This window comes from Lycium barbarum, chromosome 7 (assembly GCF_019175385.1).
Source record: "Lycium barbarum isolate Lr01 chromosome 7, ASM1917538v2, whole genome shotgun sequence".
Classification (NCBI taxonomy): Eukaryota; Viridiplantae; Streptophyta; class Magnoliopsida; order Solanales; family Solanaceae; genus Lycium; species Lycium barbarum.
Window position 1 is genome coordinate 11,169,288 of NC_083343.1, and position 21,277 is coordinate 11,190,564.

At 32.9% G+C, this 21,277-nt stretch overlaps 2 protein-coding genes across 2 annotated transcripts; both read left to right on the forward strand.

Annotated features, from left to right (window-relative positions):
- Window positions 1-3,263: 3,263 nt before the first annotated feature.
- Window positions 3,264-7,569, forward strand: LOC132603111 (monogalactosyldiacylglycerol synthase 2, chloroplastic-like). The gene is made up of 7 exons (XM_060316007.1): window positions 3,264-4,361; window positions 5,472-5,644; window positions 5,893-6,054; window positions 6,136-6,502; window positions 6,756-6,818; window positions 6,896-6,970; window positions 7,062-7,569. Exons 1-7 carry the CDS (start codon window positions 4,095-4,097, stop codon window positions 7,320-7,322), a joined length of 1,368 nt encoding a protein of 455 aa, XP_060171990.1. The 5' UTR covers window positions 3,264-4,094; the 3' UTR covers window positions 7,323-7,569.
- Window positions 7,570-14,284: 6,715 nt separating this feature from the next.
- Window positions 14,285-20,157, forward strand: LOC132603112 (actin-related protein 2/3 complex subunit 3). Its single transcript, XM_060316008.1, has 5 exons — window positions 14,285-14,431; window positions 15,331-15,404; window positions 16,769-16,877; window positions 16,956-17,225; window positions 19,582-20,157. Exons 2-5 carry the CDS (start codon window positions 15,402-15,404, stop codon window positions 19,722-19,724), a joined length of 525 nt encoding a protein of 174 aa, XP_060171991.1. The 5' UTR covers window positions 14,285-14,431; window positions 15,331-15,401; the 3' UTR covers window positions 19,725-20,157.
- Window positions 20,158-21,277: the final 1,120 nt, after the last annotated feature.

Below are 21,277 nucleotides of genomic sequence, written 5' to 3' on the forward strand. Positions count from 1 at the left end.
AATTATACATATATGTTTTCTAGTGTATGAACTTTGTACATAAAAATGACCAATTAGAATGAACTTTTTGAGTAAAAGTTGGAGTAAATTAGGGAACAATATCTCTTAATTTTGAATGGGGAGAGAAAAGTGGGTGAAATAAGGAAGCAAAAGTTGGAGAAATCAGGAACAATATCTATTAATTTTGAATGGAGAGAAAAAAGTGGATAGAATAAGGAAAGCAGTTGCCTTGCCTTATTTAATGTGTTTTTTTGCTTCTTTTAAATTTACCTGATTCGTATAGATTTTGTAACAAATCTATTGATATATTTTGTAAACTGAAAGTTATCGTCATGTTCCGTAAATATACCATCTTAATATGTACATTTATATTTTTTGCCCTTTGAAAATTTGTATTATCTTAAAGTCAATATATTGTTGATATTTCAAGCATTTTAAGACGAGTTAAATCATCATCAACAACAACAACATACGCAGTATAATCCCATAAGTGAGACTTAAGGAGGTTAGAGTGTACGCAGACTCTATCCCTATTTTAGGAAGTCACAAGTTGATTCAGATTGGCCCTTGGCTAAAATAAAAGCAATTCAAAAAGGAGCAACGACAATGAGAAAAAAAGCCATGTCAAATCACAAATTTCACTTTATATATATGCCTTGACAGAAAAGAAACGTTATGTTGCACATATTGCAGAGGTCAATAGTATATGAATATTCCAATTGCAGGCATTTTAAGAGGAGTTAAATAACAAATTCCAATTTAAAGAACAATTTATGTATGTTGTTATGAGAAAAAAATAAAAATAGCACACATTTTTTTTTTAGCATCAAAATAGCACACATTTCGGTTCTTTCAACTTCTAAAATAATATCAAGAGATTGTCCTGCAACGAAATGAAGGAATAAATAACAGAATATTTGTCTTCATAACTTATTTGAATTGTTTTATTCGACGCGTAAACATATTCTATAATGATATTAACAGTTTAAAGATACTACTAATAAAAATCAATATCATCGAAAAATTGTCCAACTAATGAAAACTTAATCATGCCCCATGAAAGCTATACATGAGAAAAACTATAATTAGGTATTAATAAATGGAAGGCGACAATTATAAAGCAAATAGTGATATTAATAAATGGAAGGCCACAATTGTGAAAATTACCCGCAAGAAATACAAAGCAAAGAGTGGACGCCACGCCAATGACTCATGGGCTTAACGACCGACTGTAATGGACAATGACTAAAGCAAACTGACAATAAACTTGAACTATAATTTCCATACAAGTAAAAAGACAAAATTCCACAAGAAGGAAGGGCAAGATCGTAAAAAGATAACAAATACTCACGTTGTTTAAATTTTGTCGTAGTTTGACTTGACACAAAGTTTTGTAAAGAAAGGAAGACGTTTGATTTGTGATTTTAAATATTTTATAACGGAAAAGGTCCAAAAATACCCCTGAACTATTGAAAAAGGCTCATAAATACCCTCCTTCCACCTTTTGGTCTAAAAATACCCTTAAGGTTTGTTTTTGGCTCAAATATACCCCTCAAACTAACAAAGTTAAAGTTAACTCTTTTAAAAAGCCAAATGGCATTTTGTGATTGGACACATATATTATTTAATTTAAAAATTAAAAAATATGAACAAAACTGATTTTTTTTTTGCATTTCGTGAATTAATCAACGAATTTTTTTTATTTTTTTTTGCATTTCGTGAATAAAAAAATGAAATAGGAAATTATAATTTTTTTTTGCATTTCGTGTATTGAAAAATGAAATAGGATAAAAAAATTAATTTTGTTCATATAAAAACAAAATTGGAAAATATATTTTGTCCAATTTTCCAATTTCGTTTTTATATGAACGAAAAAAAAAATTATCCTATTTCGTTTTTATATGAACGAAAAAAAAAATTATCCTATTTCGTTTTTTAATACACGAAATGCAAAAAAAATTATAATTTCCTATTTCGTTTTTTTATTCACGAAATGCAAAAATAAATAAAAACAGTTTCGTTCATATTTTTAAATTTTTAGTTTTTAATTTTTAAGTTTCCACACAATTTTTTTTAAAACAAATATGTAAATTACGGAATTTTATTATTGGCAATTTTTTTTTTAAATCTGGAATTTTAAATTACTGGAAATTTATTATTGGCAATTTTTTTTTAAAATTTGGATTTTTTTTTAAATTACGGAATTTTATTATTGACCAATTACAAATTGCCATTTGGCTTTTTAAAAGAGTTAATTTTAACTTGTTTGTTCATTAAACTATGATCTTAAGCACGCCGTAATATTTGTGTAGCTATTAAAGCATCTCATTAAAAAAATATAAAAATATGACATTTCTTTTTTATGGACTAATACGAAAATAGTGTCAATAGAACGGATGGATAATTTCTTTTCTATGACACACATTCTATTTTAATGCGACACACTTTTTTTAATGTGTGCTAAATTATGAAATTAACAAAGAACAATAACATATCCAGTGTAATTTTACAAGTGAGGTTTGGGAAGAATAGAATGTGCGCAGACCTAACCTCTACCTGGGGAAGGAAGAGAGAATGTTTCCGGAAAACCTCAGCTCATAGAAAGACGAAATGAGCAAAGAACCTTATTTCAAAATTTTGAAATTATTTAAAGTTTCCATTTTTCAAATTGGTTTACTATTTCAATTTTAAATTTTGAAGTTTGAAAAATAGATTTTCGCAGAGTTTTCAATTTTTTAAAATTTTGACTCACAAAAGTATGAATTGCATTTTCATGTTCAACATAACTTCAACTTTCATATTCTTTCTGTTTCAATTTATTTGAACCTATGTTCTTTTTAGTCCGTGTCAAAATGAATGACCTATTTTCTAACTCACTTTATGAAATGATTTACAGCCACATAAATATTCAAAACTTATTTTGAACCATAAGTTTCAAAAGTCTTCCCTCTTTTTTAAATGTCGTGCCGAGTCAAATGAATTAACATAAATTAAAACGGAGGGAGTATATTTTTAAAAATTTAATTTCAAATATCACACTACTTATTTCAAATATCACACTATTTATGTCGGAGCGAAATAACTCAAATTACCATTGGTTAGTACCAATAGTTGTGTGACAAAAAGATTCGAATTTTCCCATACGAACATTCGAAGTTTCCTACCCAATATGCGAATCATTCCAAATTTCTATTAAACACGATGAATCCGACGGCTATAAATCCTTGAAAAGTGAATACTCCGCCATAATTGTTTCTTCTTTATTTTTATTTTTTTGAAGTGAAAAGCATAATTCCAGTATCTAAAACAGCACATTCCCTCCTCTTCTCTCTCTCTCTTATTATAACAGAAAAAACCACCATATTTGTACTGTCCTAACTCTTTAGTCTCCATTTTCTGTAAAAAGGGTCTTAAAGGGTGTCCAAATCTTTTTTTTTTTTTTGAAGTTTGTTAAACCATACTGTTTCCTCCATTTTATGAAAAAGGGTCTTAAAGGGTGTCCAAAAGTTGATTTTTCTTTGAATTTGTTAAACCATACCATTTCCTCCATTTTATGAAAAAGGGTCTTAAAGGGTGTCCAAATCTTGAATTTTCTTAAAATTTGTTAAACCACATCATTTTCTGCTAAAGGGTGTCCAAATCTTGATTTAAAAAAAAAGAAGAAGTGTTAAACCACACCATTTCTTCCATTTTCTGCAAAAGGGTCTTAGAGGGTGTCCAAATCTTGATTTTAAAAAAATAAAATTGTTAAACCATCCCATTTCATCCTTACTTGTGTTGTTGAAGTCTCTGATTCCATTTTTAGAAAAAGAGTCTTAAAGTGTGTCAAAATCTTGGATTTTCTTAAAAGATTTGAAGTTTATAATGTTATTGTAACTTTACTCTACTTCTTTTTTTTGACGTTTGCCTGAAATAGAAAGTTACCTACTAAACTTCATCTTCTTGTCTTAAAGGGTATCCAAATCTTGAATTTGGCAAAAAAAGGGTAGTTGAATTGTTACTTTCTTTTACTGGTTGGTATTTGACCCTTTGGAGTACATTTTCAAGTAACCAATTTATATATTACAGAGTTGGTGCGAAAAGAGGTTAAAAATATGGTGACTAAGGTGACTTCTCCTAGAAAATCAATACACACTGTTTTAGAGAGAGTTGGTGTTTATGGATTTGTTGGAGGTAGTAGCCAAAAGAGATTAAAATATGATTTTCAAGAAGATGAAGATGATACCATGGAAATGGTGCAAATTGGTGCTGAAAGAACCAAAAATGTGCTTATTTTGATGAGTGATACTGGTGGTGGTCATAGAGCTTCAGCTGAGGCTATTAGAGATGCTTTCAATTTAGAATTTGGTGATCAATATAGGGTAAGTTTTTTTTTTTTTTTTTACTCCCTCCGTTTCAATTTGTTTTTGAATCTTGTATTCTTAATCGCGTATAATGAACCAAAATGTCCTATGAATCTTGTGGCATTAAATACTCCCTCTGTCCCAATATATTTTTCTTTTTAGTATGTTCTAAAAAGAATGATACATTCCTATATTTAAAAATAACTCAAAATTTCCCCTTTTATTTTAAGGAAATTGTTTACGGCCACACAAATATCTATTATCTGTTTTAGATCACGAGTTTCAAAAGTCTTCATTTCTTTCTTAAATTCCGTACCAGTCAAACTATATCAACGGAGAGAGTTCGTCATATAGGATGTTGGGTGTAAAGAGTAACCGCTAAATATAGAAAGTGACATATTTTTAAAACAGATTAAAAAGTAAGACAAATAAATTGAAACGGAAGGAGTAATTATTTGCATATGTTGATATTTTTCTTGTTTTTTACCAGCTTGGTTTTTGGTTCTTGAAATTTTTTGAGTTTCTGTGATCTGTTTGCTTAGTTGTTAAGTACTACATATCAATGGTGTGTGGTCCCATTGGGCAACTAATGAGATCAAATTTTTTTATTCTTAAAATGAGAGTTGTTGAGTAAACCTTGTTTTAGATATTCACATTGCGTGTTTGATGTTAACAATGATGTTACAAGGTTTGAACAAAATCATAGTTTAGCCTCTCTCCTATTTGTTTTTAGGCTTATTTACATCCACGGTCCTTAAATTTGTTAGTAAATTTTATTTAGACACTCGAACTACGGCTTGTTCCAATTGAACACCTGAATACATGATAAAGTGTTTATATTACACACTTGTGGTTAAATTTTGGAAAATATTTTACGCATGTTCTCAAGCATCTATTAGGTAGTTAACTACATAAAATGAATCAATCTCTTTGAATTATACACATCACCCTCAGTTGAAAAAAGCCTTAAGTTTTATAGCTTATTGAGGCTAATGCGTATAATTAAAATTCTGAATTTTTGACAATTTTGTATTTGGGGTTCTGAATCATGCAATCATATGCCTTACAGAGGTCTTTGCTGTATTGGACCTACCATGATTTCAACTAAGTCTTGCCTAATACATGCAGATTTTCGTCAAGGATGTTTGGAAGGAATACACAGGCTGGCCATTGAACAACATGGAGCAACAATACAAGTTCATGGTTAAACATGTTGGCCTTTGGAGCGTCGCATTTCATGGCACGTCCCCTCGGTGGATACACTCCGTCTATCTTGCTGCTATTGCCGCCTTCTATGCAAAGTATGTTGTTGTCTCCTCTGCTTTTAACTTTTTCTGCCTTGTCTCAAGTTATAGATATTTTCTGTTGTTATATGTCCAATGTTGTTTCTAGGGGAATGCTCATTGAGTTTTATTGCTTTCTAGATTCTTTTTGTACTGTAGTTAGGCCATACCTATAACTTTGTCTACATTTAATTACACACTTGCCTTTTTAGCATCCTACTTCCACAGGGTTTTACTAATTTCTGTTTGCATTTTTGAATTTATAGGGAGGTAGAAGCTGGCCTGATGGAGTACAAGCCAGACATAATCATTAGTGTTCATCCTCTTATGCAGCACATTCCTTTATGTGTTCTTAAATGGCAAGGCCTGCAGAAAAAAGTAATTTTTGTAACAGTTATTACGGATCTCAACACTTGCCATCGCACATGGTAAATTATTGACGAACTCTATAAAAGTTTAATGCATTCATCTCATATAACAATCCGATATATGAAATCTTTCTATTTCAGGTTTCATCCGGGAGTCAATCGTTTGTACTGCCCCTCAGAGGAGGTAGCAAAGAGAGCCTCACTAGATCGCTTGGGAGAATCTCAAACACGTGTTTTTGGTTTGCCCATCCGGCCTTCTTTTTGCCGGGCAGTTCTTTCCAAAGATGACCTTAGAATAGAACTTGAGATGGACCCCACATTGCCAGCGGTTTTGCTGATGGGTGGCGGTGAAGGGATGGGTCCTGTGAAAAAAACTGCAAAGGCTCTTGGGGAAGCACTCTTCGATAAGCAACTTGGCAAACCTATAGGTCAAATGATTGTCATATGTGGACGCAACGAAGCCCTAGCATCCACATTACGATCACTCGAATGGAACATCCCCGTCCAGGTAAATGGAATTGCAAAACTCTGTTAATACACTTTCTGTAGGCTTGACAATGGCAAGTACAGCCACACCTCTCTATACCAGTGTCACTTGTCCAGATATTTTTGACTGCTATAGCAAGATGTTGTTATAGAGAACATATAACATAATACGAAAGTCGGTTCCAAAGAAAATTATCCAGTTATAGTGAAATGTTAAGATAGAGGATACCTATTATAGAGAGGTCTTACTGTATCTTATATTTGTTAATGTTCAGATCAAAGGATTTCAGAAACAGATGGAGAAGTGGATGGGTGCTTGTGATTGTATTATCACAAAGGTATGTCAATCTGTCGCCTAAATTTCCGATGACTATTGAGATAATTGGACTAAAAGTTCTGTTTCTGCACTTCATAGGCTGGACCTGGTACAATTGCGGAAGCATTAATCAGGGGACTTCCCATTATTCTGAACGACTACATCCCTGGACAAGTTAGTGAATTTTAGAAGTTGACTTTTCACTTCGAGTCCTGGTGGCGTATTTAATCTTGTTATTGATTTGTACTTTCTTGTGTATTTACAGGAGAAGGGAAATGTTCCCTTTGTAGTTGACAACGGAGCTGGTGTTTTCACGCGACGCCCTAGAGAAACAGCTCGGATCGTTGCAGAATGGTTTACCACCAAAAGCGACGAGCTGAAAAGGATGTCAGCGAACGCGCTTAAACTCGCACAACCTAATGCTGTATTTGATATTGTGAAGGATATACATGAATTGGCATGCCAGAGAGGTCCTCTTGCCAACATTCCTTATATGTTAACATCTTCATTTTCAAGCCTAATTTAGCATAACAGTCTCTAGTTTGTTTGCTTTCTAGTAGCATATTATGTAGAGAGTAGGTTCATTCTTTGGCCACAAAGGCTTGGTGCTCATTGTAAGATGTAATTATTTTGCTAGTCAAATTCTGATCCATGGGTAAAAAATATAAGAGATGGAGGATTGCCAAGAAAAAAGAAAAAAAAAAAGTGAAGGTGCATTTTTCTTGGAGTTTTGTGTGGAAATAGAAAAGTGTGATTATGATTTTTTGACTCTATTTTCATATAATTGTTTTTTGTATATATTCTTCTGTGTGGCTTTCTTAGTTTCTTTCAACTGGTGACAGTGTCATTGTCACAATAGAGGTTGCTTGTGTTAGAGGATCTCTATGAAGAGGTGGCTTCCAATATTGAAGAAAGATGTCATTTGTCCAACAACTTCCAACAAGACTGGATATTTTCTCACTTAGTTACTAGACAAGTGTTGGATCATGTGACCTTCTCATTCTCTTTTCTCTTTGGTTTTGCATTCGGCATCCGAAATCTATTCGTCTGCCTTATCAGATTTGCCTCTCATTTAAAAGTTAGTCACAAATATCAACACGGATTTCGTTCAATTTATCAAAGTAAGTTTCTTCTTTTTAAAACTTCGAGGACTATTAGTACTCCTTGTACCTTGTAATTATAAAAGTATTAGCAATTAGGAACCATTTTAATTGAAGTTCCAAGGCTAAGGGACGACTTTTTATTTTCTTTTTTCTCTGAGTAGAATTTAAACTATCGACGAGTGTCACTTGAAATCACTATTGGCCATGGTGGATGAATATGATCTTTCTACCCTTAATCAGAGATTTTAAATTCGAGTTTTAAATATATAAAAAATCTTAATAGAAGCGCATCTAAATCAACCGAGGCTTCAATACAAGAGAAAAGGACCAAAATCATACATAATGTTTGGGTTTGGATCAAAATCATACATATTCTTTCACATGGTGCATTAATAGTACATTAAGTTTACATAAGTGGTGCACTTTTAGTCACAATCCCAAATAAATTTAACGGAAAAGAACAAAAATGCCCCTGAACTTTTAGAAAAGGTATAAAAATACCCTTTATTCATCTATTTTGCTAAAACTACCCCTCAATTCAACTTTTTGAGAATTTATTCCCCTTGACTAACGGACAACACTAATTTTTTTTTAAAAAAATTAATTAAATTGCACATGACATTTTATTACTGAAAAATTGATTTATTCTTTTAAAAAGAAATCTGAAAAATCGTTATTTGTAGAATAAGGAAAAATAATTTTTCAACATCCATTTCTTTAAAAAAACAAATGTAGTAAGCCTTTTATATATATATATATATATTAAAAAAAAAACATAATTGGATTTTCATTAAAACATGTGGAATTTTTTTAAGTTTGGAAAAAAAAAATTAACGGGTGGAAACCCCATTTTTTTTTTAGAAAATTCAATTTTTAAATCTGAAAAACTGATTGTTTTTTTAAGTAAAATGTGCAAAACTAATACTCCATAATTTTCTTCTAGATTTAAAAAAAGATAGTTTTCTGGTTTTTTTTTAAACACAGTTTTTCCATAAAAAATTTAATTTTTTCAGATTTTTATAAAAATCCAATTTTTCACATTTTGAAAAGAAAAAAAATTAGTGTTGTCCGTTAGTCAAGATTTTACTCGTTAAAAAAAAGTTTTCCAAATTTTAAAAAAATCCAAGGTTTCAGATTTCTTTTTAAAAGAATAAATCAATTTTTCAGTAATAAAATGTCATGTGCAATTTAATTTTTTTTTTTTTAAAAAAAATTAGTGTTGTCCGTTAGTCAAGGGGAATAAATTCTCAAAAAGTTGAATTGAGGGGTAGTTGTAGCAAAATAGATGAATAAAGGGTATTTTTATACCTTTTCTAAAAGTTCAGGGGCATTTTTGTTCTTTTCCGTTAAATTTATTTGGGATTGTGACTAAAAGTGCACCACTTATGCAAACATAATGTACTATTAGTGCACCATGTGAAAGAATATGTATGATTTTGATCCAAACCCAAACATTATGGATGATTTTGGTCCTTTTCTCTTCAATACAATTATCGAACATTGAACTGGTACCAATTTTTTGTACCTTCGTTAATGAAATTGCAATAACTTGAAGTTTTGATATGTTGTTGTTGGGGGTTGGGTTGATTGAATATGCTTTAAGTATATGACACAATTGATGTCTAAGTTTTGTTGGTGGGACTCTACTAATTTTATACATGTCTATTAATTTATTCATTTTTGTAAGATATTCTACAAGGAAGATCTATACATCATTAGAGGAAGCAAGTTGCCAATTAATTTTAAAAAAAATATATTGCTGTTTTTTATTCTTTTGCATATTGTCAACAAGAAAACAAAAATCTAAAATCTAATTAGATGAAACTTGAATTGAAAACGTTGTAATTGACATTGTAATATTTGGCTGTTCTTTTATCCTTCGGGACATATCATGCATATAAACTAAGGGGAAATATTTAATACTGATGCATCTAGGTAATTTTCAGCTAAACTTCAATAGGTAGAGTTACAGAACTGCTATGCCGATAGAAAATAGTAAGTACTTATTGAAGTAATAATTGTTATATGAAAATAATAATAGTAATAGTTTAGTACAGTGATGTGAGAAAAAGCTTTATATGTGCCAAGCTGTGTTCTGATGATTCAATGTCAAGTAACTTGCCTTTGTCCGATAAATGTAATGGTGCCACGTGGAGGGACCAGGGTGGTTCACATGTTATCAACTAGGTTGGACTTTGATTAATCTGAGGAGTCTTTTTCAATTCGTTTATTAGTGGAAATTTTATGATAGTGAGATAGATGGAATTCTTTTATCGTATGATTTAATTAACGGTCTCGACGTTATAGTGGTAAAGCAATAGTGACAAGTACTTTTTTTTTTAATAAATTTTACTCAACACGAATCTAAATTAGTCAAGACCATTAGAGGAAGATACTCTACAAGGAGGATATATACATCATTGCACATTGTCAACAAAAAGGTTTTTTAAAAAACTAATTAGATACTAGTGCTTAGATGAAATTCGAATTGAAAACGGTGCAATTAAAATTGTAATATTTGGCATATTCAGTTTTCCTCAGGGGAATATCATCCATATAAAATTAGGTGAAATTTAGTATTGATGTAGTAGCTATATTTTGATGCTAGTGCTTAGATGGGTACTACATCAATACTAAATTTCCCGAATGTTGGTTCGATGATTCATGCCTTTGGCTCTCCAATTCAGTCAGTTGGGAAACCAATCATCGCTAAAGCAATTGCAGTTAGAGAGGCATTGCAGATTGCGGTTCACAAAGGATGGAGGAAAGTGCATATTCTATCGGATGCAAGGGAATTGGTAATGATAAGTCAAGGACTGAAGTCAGCACCTTGGCCGGTGCAAAATGTATATGAAGATATCATGCAGCTCAGGGACATCCTAGATGTAGTTCGATTTTCTTTATTAGAAGGAACAAAAATAGGTGTAGTCACCGTCTTGCTAGTTTTTCAAAGACTTTAGTCGATGCAGTTTCTTGGGATGACCAATTTCCTATATGGCTTATACATGAAACTCGTGACTCTTTTGCTTTGCTATCAAATGAATGAAAAGGTCAGTCTTTTGATGGGGAAAAAAAAGAGTTCCCGAATTGCTAATATTAAGGAAAAACAGAGTTACCCAAATTGAATTAATCAGGTGCGTACAAGTCGTTTTAAATATTGTCATTATAGAAATAATTATAATAATAATAATAAGTTATTAGCGGTGTGAGAAAATCTTTATACGTGCCAAGCTGCGTTCTAATGATTCAAATGTCAAGTAATCTGTCCTTGTCTGACATGTGTGATGGTGCCACGTGGAGGGACCAGGATGGTTTATGCATTCAATTCGGTTGGACTTTGTTTAACTAAGGAGTCCCTTTCAACTCTTTTATTAGTGGAAACTCTATTATTTTAGTGGGATTGATAGAATTCTCGTTACTCCCTACATTTGAGATTTTGGATTAGAATTTTGGGAATGAAAAAAAATATGATAGAGAGTGCTCTCATTATAGTAGTTTTTACGCAACACGAATCTTAGATTAATCGAATCTAAAAATTGATATCGAACACTTGGTAATACATCGAAAAACCAATAACTGATAAATTAATGGGTCATAATTATTGTTTTGGCACATGGCAGGTAGGTCATTAACAAACCATGAGGACAATAAATAGATATGAATTTGCTGGCGTTATGGACCACTAATGCTGGAATCTAATACCTGAGATATTTTCAAGAATTGGATTTCACTATCATTAAAAAGGAAGTCTTGTCTTCATATTAGTCTTCTTAACTAATTATATTGATTTTGCCCCATAAGTTTTTGTTAATACACAGCTACGTCACACTGATTTGTAGAATTACACTAAACACACTATGTTGATCATTTTGGTTCACATAAATTTGGTCTAAAGGTCTTCTATAGGTCTTTTCTACACACCTTAAATCTTTTAATTTACTAGAAGATAAGAATGTTTCTACAACAAAAAGTTGAGAAAGAAAAAATTAATAAAGTGTCATATTCATGTTTTTTTCCTGACTAAAACCAACAAGTAGTATAAATTTTCATTAATTTCAGTGTTTTTACATATTATTTAATTTTGAAGGGGGCTCTAACTATTGTTATGTAATCTTCTTAATTTAATGTAGTAGAATTTAAAAAACAAAAGATAAGCATTTCCTTTGAATTATTAAATTTGGTGGAATATATCCATATCTCAATTCAAAATCAACCAAGTAATTCAAAAAAGCACCAAATTTGTTAGCAAGTTGAACTGGTTGGAGCCAAATAACTTTCTGATCATGATTTACTCCTAAGACAATGAGGACCACAAATTAAAAGGAAAAACTAAAGAAATGTTATTTCCAAGATAATGTCATTGTCAAAGGTCTTCATATATACTAGCATCATTCTTGGAATTATTCCTTCTTTGGGCATTAGGTTATTAATTATCATCATTGTTGGTGGATTATAAAGTAGGGTATTTCAACAAGTCTTTTAATTCTGGACACCTTTAATAATACTTACACCATGATCATAAGTTGGAAGAGTATCCATTAAATTAGGTAAAGTTTCAATAAGATCTTTAAGTAAGCACTTAAAAAGTAATACTCCTAGAAATTAATTGGATGAGCTTAATTTGAGAATATTAAGATCTAAGAACAAAAAAGTTGTTTTCACGTATAAAACAAGTATTGGTGCGGTGGGAATTGATGCTCATGCCTAATTCAATCAGCCAATAATTGCTGAAGTTATTGTGGTTAATTAAAAAAGTATTTGCACATTGTCATTCGTAAAGGTTGGAGGAAAATTCATATTATATTGAATGAGAAAGAATTGGTAATGATATATAGTATAGAGTTTGATACAATCATCAGCTCGGATTGTGCATAGCATATGTGAATATATTGGTCATCTGAGGAGACAACCTAGCTATATGTAGTTCCTTTTTTTTTTGTTATTGAAAGGAATAAATGTCGTCATGTTCTGTCTAATTTTTCGAAAGCTTTGGTACATGGGATTCTTAGCCAAATAAACAGTTTCCCACATGGCTTGTATATGAAACTTGTGACTTTTTTGCTTTGCCGATGCATGAATAAAAAATTTATGTTTGGATTAAAAAAAAAAATAGCCATGTAGGGGAGTAAATAATACTAGTCTGAACTCGAGAATATTTGCTCTACGTAAAGTTTACTGTTTTAATTATTTGCTAAGAACATTAATAAGTTGGCAAAATAGTAGTGCAAAATCCATTATGTTCCATCAATTTCAAAACAAAGAATCATTTGGATACAAAGTGCCTAAGAGAACTCATTTGCAAAGTAATTTGCCAAAATCATCATCATAGTTAAATCATATAGCATCGGACACGAGTCCAAATCAGAGGCGGAGCCAGGATTCGAAGCTTGTGGGTTCGGGGTTCTAATTCTTTAAAGTTACTGGGTTCTTAATTAATAATTTATACATATTTGACAAAAAAATTAATATAAATATATGGTTCGGACAAAAGCTACTGGATTCGGCCGAACCCACACCCGAAGGGCTGGCTCCGCCCCTGGTCCAAACATCCATATGAAAATGCAACAAAATATTTTTCACAAAGAGTATCATATTTTATTGCCAACAAATAAACATATGACTGCATCGGACAATATAAAGATAAAATTTTAACTTATACCAACTGATAGTAAAAATTACTCTATTAATATAATTTAACTTGTTATAACAGATTACCCGCTTGATCTCGTCAGGTTATGGCAACAAACACATTTACATAAAATGCCATAAGCATATCTCTGAGTCACAAAGACGATATGATCTCCTATTGATTCAAATAGATAGAAATAAACATTTGAAAAGAAAAAAAAAGAAAAAAAGAGAAATAAACATTTGCATATCTTATTCATACAACTGGTTATAGTGTACGCAGTTGCTCGTTTGCAAAATAAAGAGATCAAGTAGTTGTTGTTTGGAGAGACCTTATTAATAGATAAATCTTGTTGTATGGAAAAGGAAAAATTACGGGACTTGACAAATATTTAGACTGTATTTACGATACATAGCTATAAATTCAAAAAATTACGAAACGTAGCTACATTTTGTGTTTTGTAGCACGCGTAACTGTATAGCTGATGCAGTATGTGCTGAATGCAGCTCTTTTGCGCGATTTATGCTGATACAGTATGCGCTAATACAACTGATACCCGCCGCTTGATACAATCTCCGGCGTGATACAACTCTTCCGCCTGATGCAACAACTGTAGCTACGTTTCTTAAATACGCAAACTATAGCTACGATTCATAATTATGCCGTAAACTATAGCTATTTATGAAAATTTTCTCGAAAACTATGAGGATGATTGGTCCAATGTAAGTAAATTGGTTACAAGAAACGGCCCAATGAATTGGGTCCAATTAAATGAGAAAGCCTAATAGCTTCCATCATTAAGCCCATCTTCAACTAATTACACCCAAATTCGTTTGATTCTCATTCACTTCTTCTTCAGTCTCAAAAGTTTGGTGCAATTACCTCTCTCTTCTCCCAAATCCAGTGAGTAAAATTACTATTATGCCCTCGTAGTTCATTTTCCTATTTTCTCTTTTGGTACTCTTATGATCATAATTTCACATTAATTAATTGATGATTGCCGTTGAAATTTTTTCTGTTACTGGAGAAGTATTTAATTATGATGATACTTGTTAATTACAGCTGTGATTACAAATATTTTTTAAAAATCTGGGAATGTTCAATTGATTTCATAATTCAGTTAGATCTTAAAATTAGGGAAGAATGCTAGTTTAATGATCCTACGTTCGTGTTTTTATGGTGACAGATGGAACTGTTATAATGTGTAACAAAAGAAGGCAAGCAAGCCTGTTTTTATAAATTGATGTTATGTGGAATATAAGTTTAGCAACTTTCATGATTTGCTAAACCATGTTTAATCAGAGTCGGAGGTAGGATTTTGAGTTTATGATTCGAGAAACACAAATATTAAGTGGATTTTAAACACAAATACAAGATCTGAGCCAAAGCTACTCTAGTAGCCACCATGAAAATGACAACAACATACCCAGTGAAATCCCACAATGTGGGGTCTGGGGAGGGAAAAGTGTACGCAGACCTTACCCCTATCTCAGAAGATAGGAAGGCTGTTTCCGAAAGACCCTCGGAAAACGACATGAACAGAATGATTTGAAATGAAAGGGCGGACACGTCTTGGAAACTTGAAAAATAAAAGGAACAAGGGGAGAGAGGGAAGAAGATGTAGGACTAGATGGAAGAGTATTTTAATATTACTTAGATGCATAGCTAGTTATCTGATGTAGGTGAAGTGAATTGTAAATTTTGATGCACATCCTTTTATACTGGAGTCATGTTAGTTGTATTTCAATTAATTTTTCTTTTTCAATTATTAGTTATCTGATGCTTGTTGAGTGCATCTGCAGATTGTTGTTTTAGCAGCTGGAAAGTGTAATTTCCCATCTGGTGCTACGAAACAAAATTTTCGGCAAGGAAAATGGTACGGAAAGCAATTTTTGTTTACATATCTTCATTGCATTGGTGACAATTATCTCTCTCTGAGTTGACAGTGTGAAAACAGCCACACATGACGAAAAGTCGAAAACATACTGTTTTTCTTTTCGTTTGGTAATTGAACTCGGACCCCTTTTCATGGTTTGGTGCACTAAATGAGCTACATGGCTTACATTTCATATGTTCAACATTCCACTATTTTGGAGTTATACTTTGGTTTCTTCAAAGATAAATAAATAAATAAATGACAAATGGTATATTCTGTTTCCAACACATCTTGGCAATGAGGATCTGTTATTGACAATATGCGATGGATTGCAGTCTTCTTTGATTTGTACTCATTTAAAAAGTCTATAGTCAAATGATGATAAACAACACAATAACTGATTTAGAGACGGGACCTGGATACAATTTGGATACACTCAAGCAGCATAATAGATTATAAATTGATTAATGGAAATAACACGACATAAATTCCAACCAAAATTGAAGAACAGAAACAATCTCAGGTCTAACTTAATGTCTATATTAACAATTGATAGATGAAATCAATCATCCCCAAAGAACGACAATAAAGAACCAAAAAAAATATAAAGATTTAAAAGTAAACAGAATTACCACCAAGATTCAAGCTTGAAAGTAATTTCGAAGTTCAGCCTGATCAAAGACCGTTCGAACGTCGGAAAGATGTTTATCAATCTAAAAATATGTTAAAACCTCTCTAAAAAACGAGTTCATCCTTATATGTAGCTAATACCTAAGTCTGAGGACAGACAAAATTGCCCAAAACTGAAAAGCCTCCCAATTTGTCAGACCAGTGCGTCTCGCTTGACCAATTCCTCAAGTTCAGCGCTTCGCGCTGAGTCGTAATTTCCAGCCCACTTAACTTTTGTGTTTCGGTGCAAGGCATCCAGCCTTAGTTCCTCCGGTCCACACTCAATGCCTTCGCCGCGCGCTGGACTTCACTTTCCACCAGCTTCTTTTTTCAGCCTCTTCCAAGCACTCCTCGAGCCTTCAAACATGATATGCTTTGCTTGAATCTTCGAAATGGCTCTCCAACCATCTTCTAACTATCTCTTGGAGATCGTGTAACTCCTGACGTCCAATCCTTGGACGCTCTTGGTCTTGGAACGGGTAGATGGTTCTTTTGATAATTCAGGATCTTCCATAGTGTGCATTGTGCTATCCAGGGTTGTATGAGGACTCTATTTGTCTTGACGATTTTCTGTATTCAACTCCAACGAATTTATCCGATCTATTTAGTCACACTATTCTTTTTGTTTTACAGGGTGTCTAAACCCAATAGTTTGCCCCGTTTAGAGCTGTAACCTGATTTTGATTCAATTGCAGGTTTATCACTCCAGCTTTGTTGACGAGGCAGGAATTAGTAAAGCTTGTGGATGCCCTTTATTACCTCTGAAAAGCCATATAAGGGGACCTGCTCCAGTTTCAGAACAAGGTTAGTCTTGCTAGTCTTTTCTTTCTTAGGACAATGTCTCCACATTCTTATGGTGATGGTTATCTTATTTTTGAGCAGATACAACCGATATTGTCGATGAAGCAATCACATTCTTCCGAGCAAATGTCTTCTTCAAAAACTTTGATATTAAAAGCTCATCTGACAAGCTACTTATCTATTTGACATTGTATATCAATATCGCTTTAAAGAGGCTTGAAGGTTGCCGAACTTTAGCTGAAGGAACCAAGGCTATCATCAACCTAGGTCTGGAAAATGTTCCTGTACCTGGAGAGGCAGGTTTCCCGTTCCCAGGCTTATTTTCTCCAGCCCAATCTCTAAAAGAAGCAGGTACATTGTTATATGAACTAAGCAACTCTCCTTTTTCTATGTGAATAAACCACCAATAAATGATTTTGGTTGATGTTGAGTTCGCTAGTTTGCTTGCATTTTTTTTTTTTTTTGAGATTCTAAAATGAAAACAAACAAGTTCACAGCCTATAATTCTTCAATCATAATATTCTGGTCTAATTGTGCCAAGTTGTTCTTCTGGAATTTTCATGTACAGTATATTTGTATGGCTCGATTCCTCTTTGACATTTTACAACACTGCATCTGGTTCTAAGTGGAGAAAGATTATATGAGCGGGAAGACTTTCTTTAATAGGGTAAAAGAAGTTGGGATCAGCTATCTCTTTCGTAAAGATTGGGATGAGTCAATGTCGGTTGATGGTTTGAAAACTTCCGGATGCCAATTTCCAAAAAAGAAAAAGGAAAGGCCAAAACAGAAAACTTTTGTGGACTCCATTATTTTTGACTGAATTTGATGTGTTTTATCACTTTTGCCGAGTAATGTATATCCAGACCCTGTCAAAACTGCAACTTTTATTTTATTCCATTGTCCTCTTTTGCCAAAATTATGCAGCCTCGCCTCGAAAAACACTCAGCAAGACCTTGTGCTTTTTTCTCCTGTCAATCTTCTCCTAAATCATTTTAAATCCCTCTCATCTGAACTCTCTAATCTCACAGAAGGTATTTTCTGATGAAGGGTTGGTTAGTCTTTGTACAACCACTTTTTGAGAGTTATGACCTTGTATGAACGTCTCTGTTCTCCATGCTAGGATTGTCAGTAGAAGTTGGCTTAAAAGATTTAAATATGTTGGGATTTTTGTACACTTGTATACAGGTTGAGTTCCCTTTGGGTGTTGTCTAATAAAACTGTAGTCTGTTATAAAAGAAAAACCGGATTATCATTACACAAACTTTGTAGTAGTGTTGGTCCAAAGCTTGTCAATTGTGGTGTTATTTGAAAAAGTACTTTGGCGAAATTAGGAGAACCTAAGTATGGTTGTTAGTGTCAACTCTGAGCGCCTCAGTGACTTCTATTGGAAAAAAGAACGACCACCTGGCTGAAACATACTTGCCAACATCCATTGTGATCCGAGAAGACAGTGGATAGTTGTCATCTTATGAGCTGATCATTGACAGAAAATTGCGGCTAACAATTTGGAGATCCCCTGAGTTGTTCCACGCATCCAACAACAACAACAACAACATACCCAGTAGAATCCCACAATGAGTTGTTCCATGCATCCATGTTCAATATTTTCAATCACCTCCTATGGCCTCAAATTGTTCCAGAAGTATATGAACAAATGTTATGTTGGAGGAATCTGAAGGGAGGAAAGAGTTGTTGTGTGTTAGTCTAGAAAATGAATTCCAGCTTAGGGTGTCTGAAGTTGACAGAGTGATCGGATTTAGAAAGTGAAATGACTATTTTTTGTTTTCTCATTTATCTCTTTTTCCCTTTTTTTTTCCTCACTTTTCACTTAAATATAACTGTAAGGGCTCGTTTGGTACAAGGGATAAGGATAAATAATCTCGGGATTATATTTGAGATGAGTTTATCCCACGTTTGGTTGGGATAAAATGGCAGTATAATTAAACTCGGGATTAGTTATCCCTGGATTGTAGTGTTATTTTATCCCTGTGGGAAGGAGGCATAACTAATCCCAGGATAAGTTATCCTGGGATAACTTGTTTCCAACCAAACGATCCCTAATATTCTTGTTTGAAGTGATGTGCTATATTGCACGTTTATGCTGTCACGCCCGTTTTGAAATATAGTTTGATTGTATTTTGGTACTCCTTCTGTCCCAATTTATGTGGCACACTTTCCTTTTTAGTTTGTCCCAAAAAGAATGTCACCTTTCTATATTTAGAAACAATTTAACCTTATGAGATGAATTACAGCCATACATTTATCTAAGGCTTGTTTTGGACCACAAATTTCAAAAGTCTTCCGTTCTTTCTTAAACTCCGTGCCTAATCAAATGGTGCCACATAAATTGGGACGGAGGGAGTATTATTAAACACATCCTTATCATGAAATTCTGTACTTCTGTGGGATGTATTGAAATGGTGCAGCACCTCTTCCTTTTGTGAAACCTTTGCGGTATTTGGCAACTGACTTACAAAAAAATCTTATTCTTATATGGACTGTGACACAATGTCTCTTACTTTAATTGACATCAAGATGCCGTTTTGCATTTGTTTTATCTCCTCAGTAAAATGTATACTCAATATTAGACAACTTTTACTCTCTTTTTGTTGTCTTGTTCTTTTTCTTCTTTTCTTCTGTAGTTGTTTGGCTCTCAGACTAATGGATTTTGAAACTTTTTTTTTTCTGGCTGTCACATTGAACTCAGAACTATTCAGGAATTATCTGAAGCAAATAAGGGAGGAAACTAGCGGGAGATTATTAAGTGTTGCTTATCGACCTAATGGAACTCCTAACAAATGGTGGTCAGCATTTTCCAAGAGAAAGTTTATGAACATGGTTCTTCCTTGAATAAGGATCTAGCGATGGCCAGAGCTTCAACTTCTGCAGAGGGTGATTTTGCTGCAACGGAATTCTTAGACTACCTAGTGAGGTTGGTTTTGTGATGAACAATGACTGGTGATGCACAATGTTTGGCAGGACAAGACTTTCTACAGGAACATGTAATATGCTTACCAAAAGAATTGCTTTTGTCTCATTTCATGTGTTATCAGCGAATAATTGAACTGAGAACACACAAGATTACCTACTTTCCGCACTTTGTAAATTACTTACTCTACTTGTAATTACTCAAGTAGGTGGGGATTCATACAACCGAACCCAACTTGCTTGGGATTGAGGCATAGCTGTTGTTGTACTTGTAATTGCTCAAGCTACATATATTATTAGTGTAAATGTGTGAAAGAAGTGTGTGCTAAATAACCCAATTTGCAGTTTCTATTTATCTCCTATGATCTTTAGAGTTCTTTTCCATTACTACAAGTAGTTTACTTTATGTCTTCTATGATCCAGGAGATCTGAAGAAGAAGACGAAGAAACTCCTACTTATATGTGGTCTCTTTTAGCTCTTTGAGATTTTTGGGTGAAGTCTGCTAAGCATGGTTTTGAGTTTATTAGAGAACTAAACATAGCAACAGATCAGTGTTATTTGTCCTAATCCTAGAACAATAGAACATGTACACCTAACATGAGAAGAGAGGTTTACTCAGTTGGTAAGACCCCAGGAGCTAAAAGGGTTACATGGTAACTTGGAAGTACTTTGTTACAATTCTGGATGGTGGGGGTAGAAAAGGACACTTGATTTGTTCAGTCTTTAGTAGGTAAATCTCTTAAATGTGGGTAGGTTGATGTCTTTTCTTGGATAAAGGCCAACCCTATTCCAGATTTGCATGTTTAAGGAAGTAAGAAAGGAATATAGACAAAGGTAAATAAGTGGTCCAACCAGACATGATTTTGTTTATTAATACTTGCTACCTCCCATCAGCATAAGTGCATGATCAGTATAATTCTGTCCACTAAAACTTGGACAAAACCAGATATGACTTATGAGTTCTTTTACTATTCAAGTCATTAAAAATAATGAGTATGGTGTTTTATGATGATGTAGAGTCAAATAAAACCATGCAAAAACTACTGCTTGTGTCATTCGGTTTCCTTCCAGATTTGAAAATATTATTTCGTAATAAATTTCTATTTTGTTGGTGACTCTTTTCAACATTGAATGAAAGAACAAAAGAAAAAATTATCACCAATTTTTTTTGGTGTCTAAAAATATGACATTTTTCTATATTTAAAGCTCTTTAGGATTAATTTTTTTATTTTACCTTTAATGATATATTCTTTTATATTTTTTCAAAAAAAAAAATCAGTCAAATTCCATCATATAAATGAAATATAAGGAGCAATAAATAATTAAAAATTATTGCAATTGAAAAGTTAAACAAAGGAATAGCTTTTGGGGTTATTGAACAAGTTGGAGAAGGCCTTTTGACCATAATGGAGCCTTGAAATAAGGATCCATTGATAGGACCATCTACTTCATTAATTCATTTCTTTGTATTGGT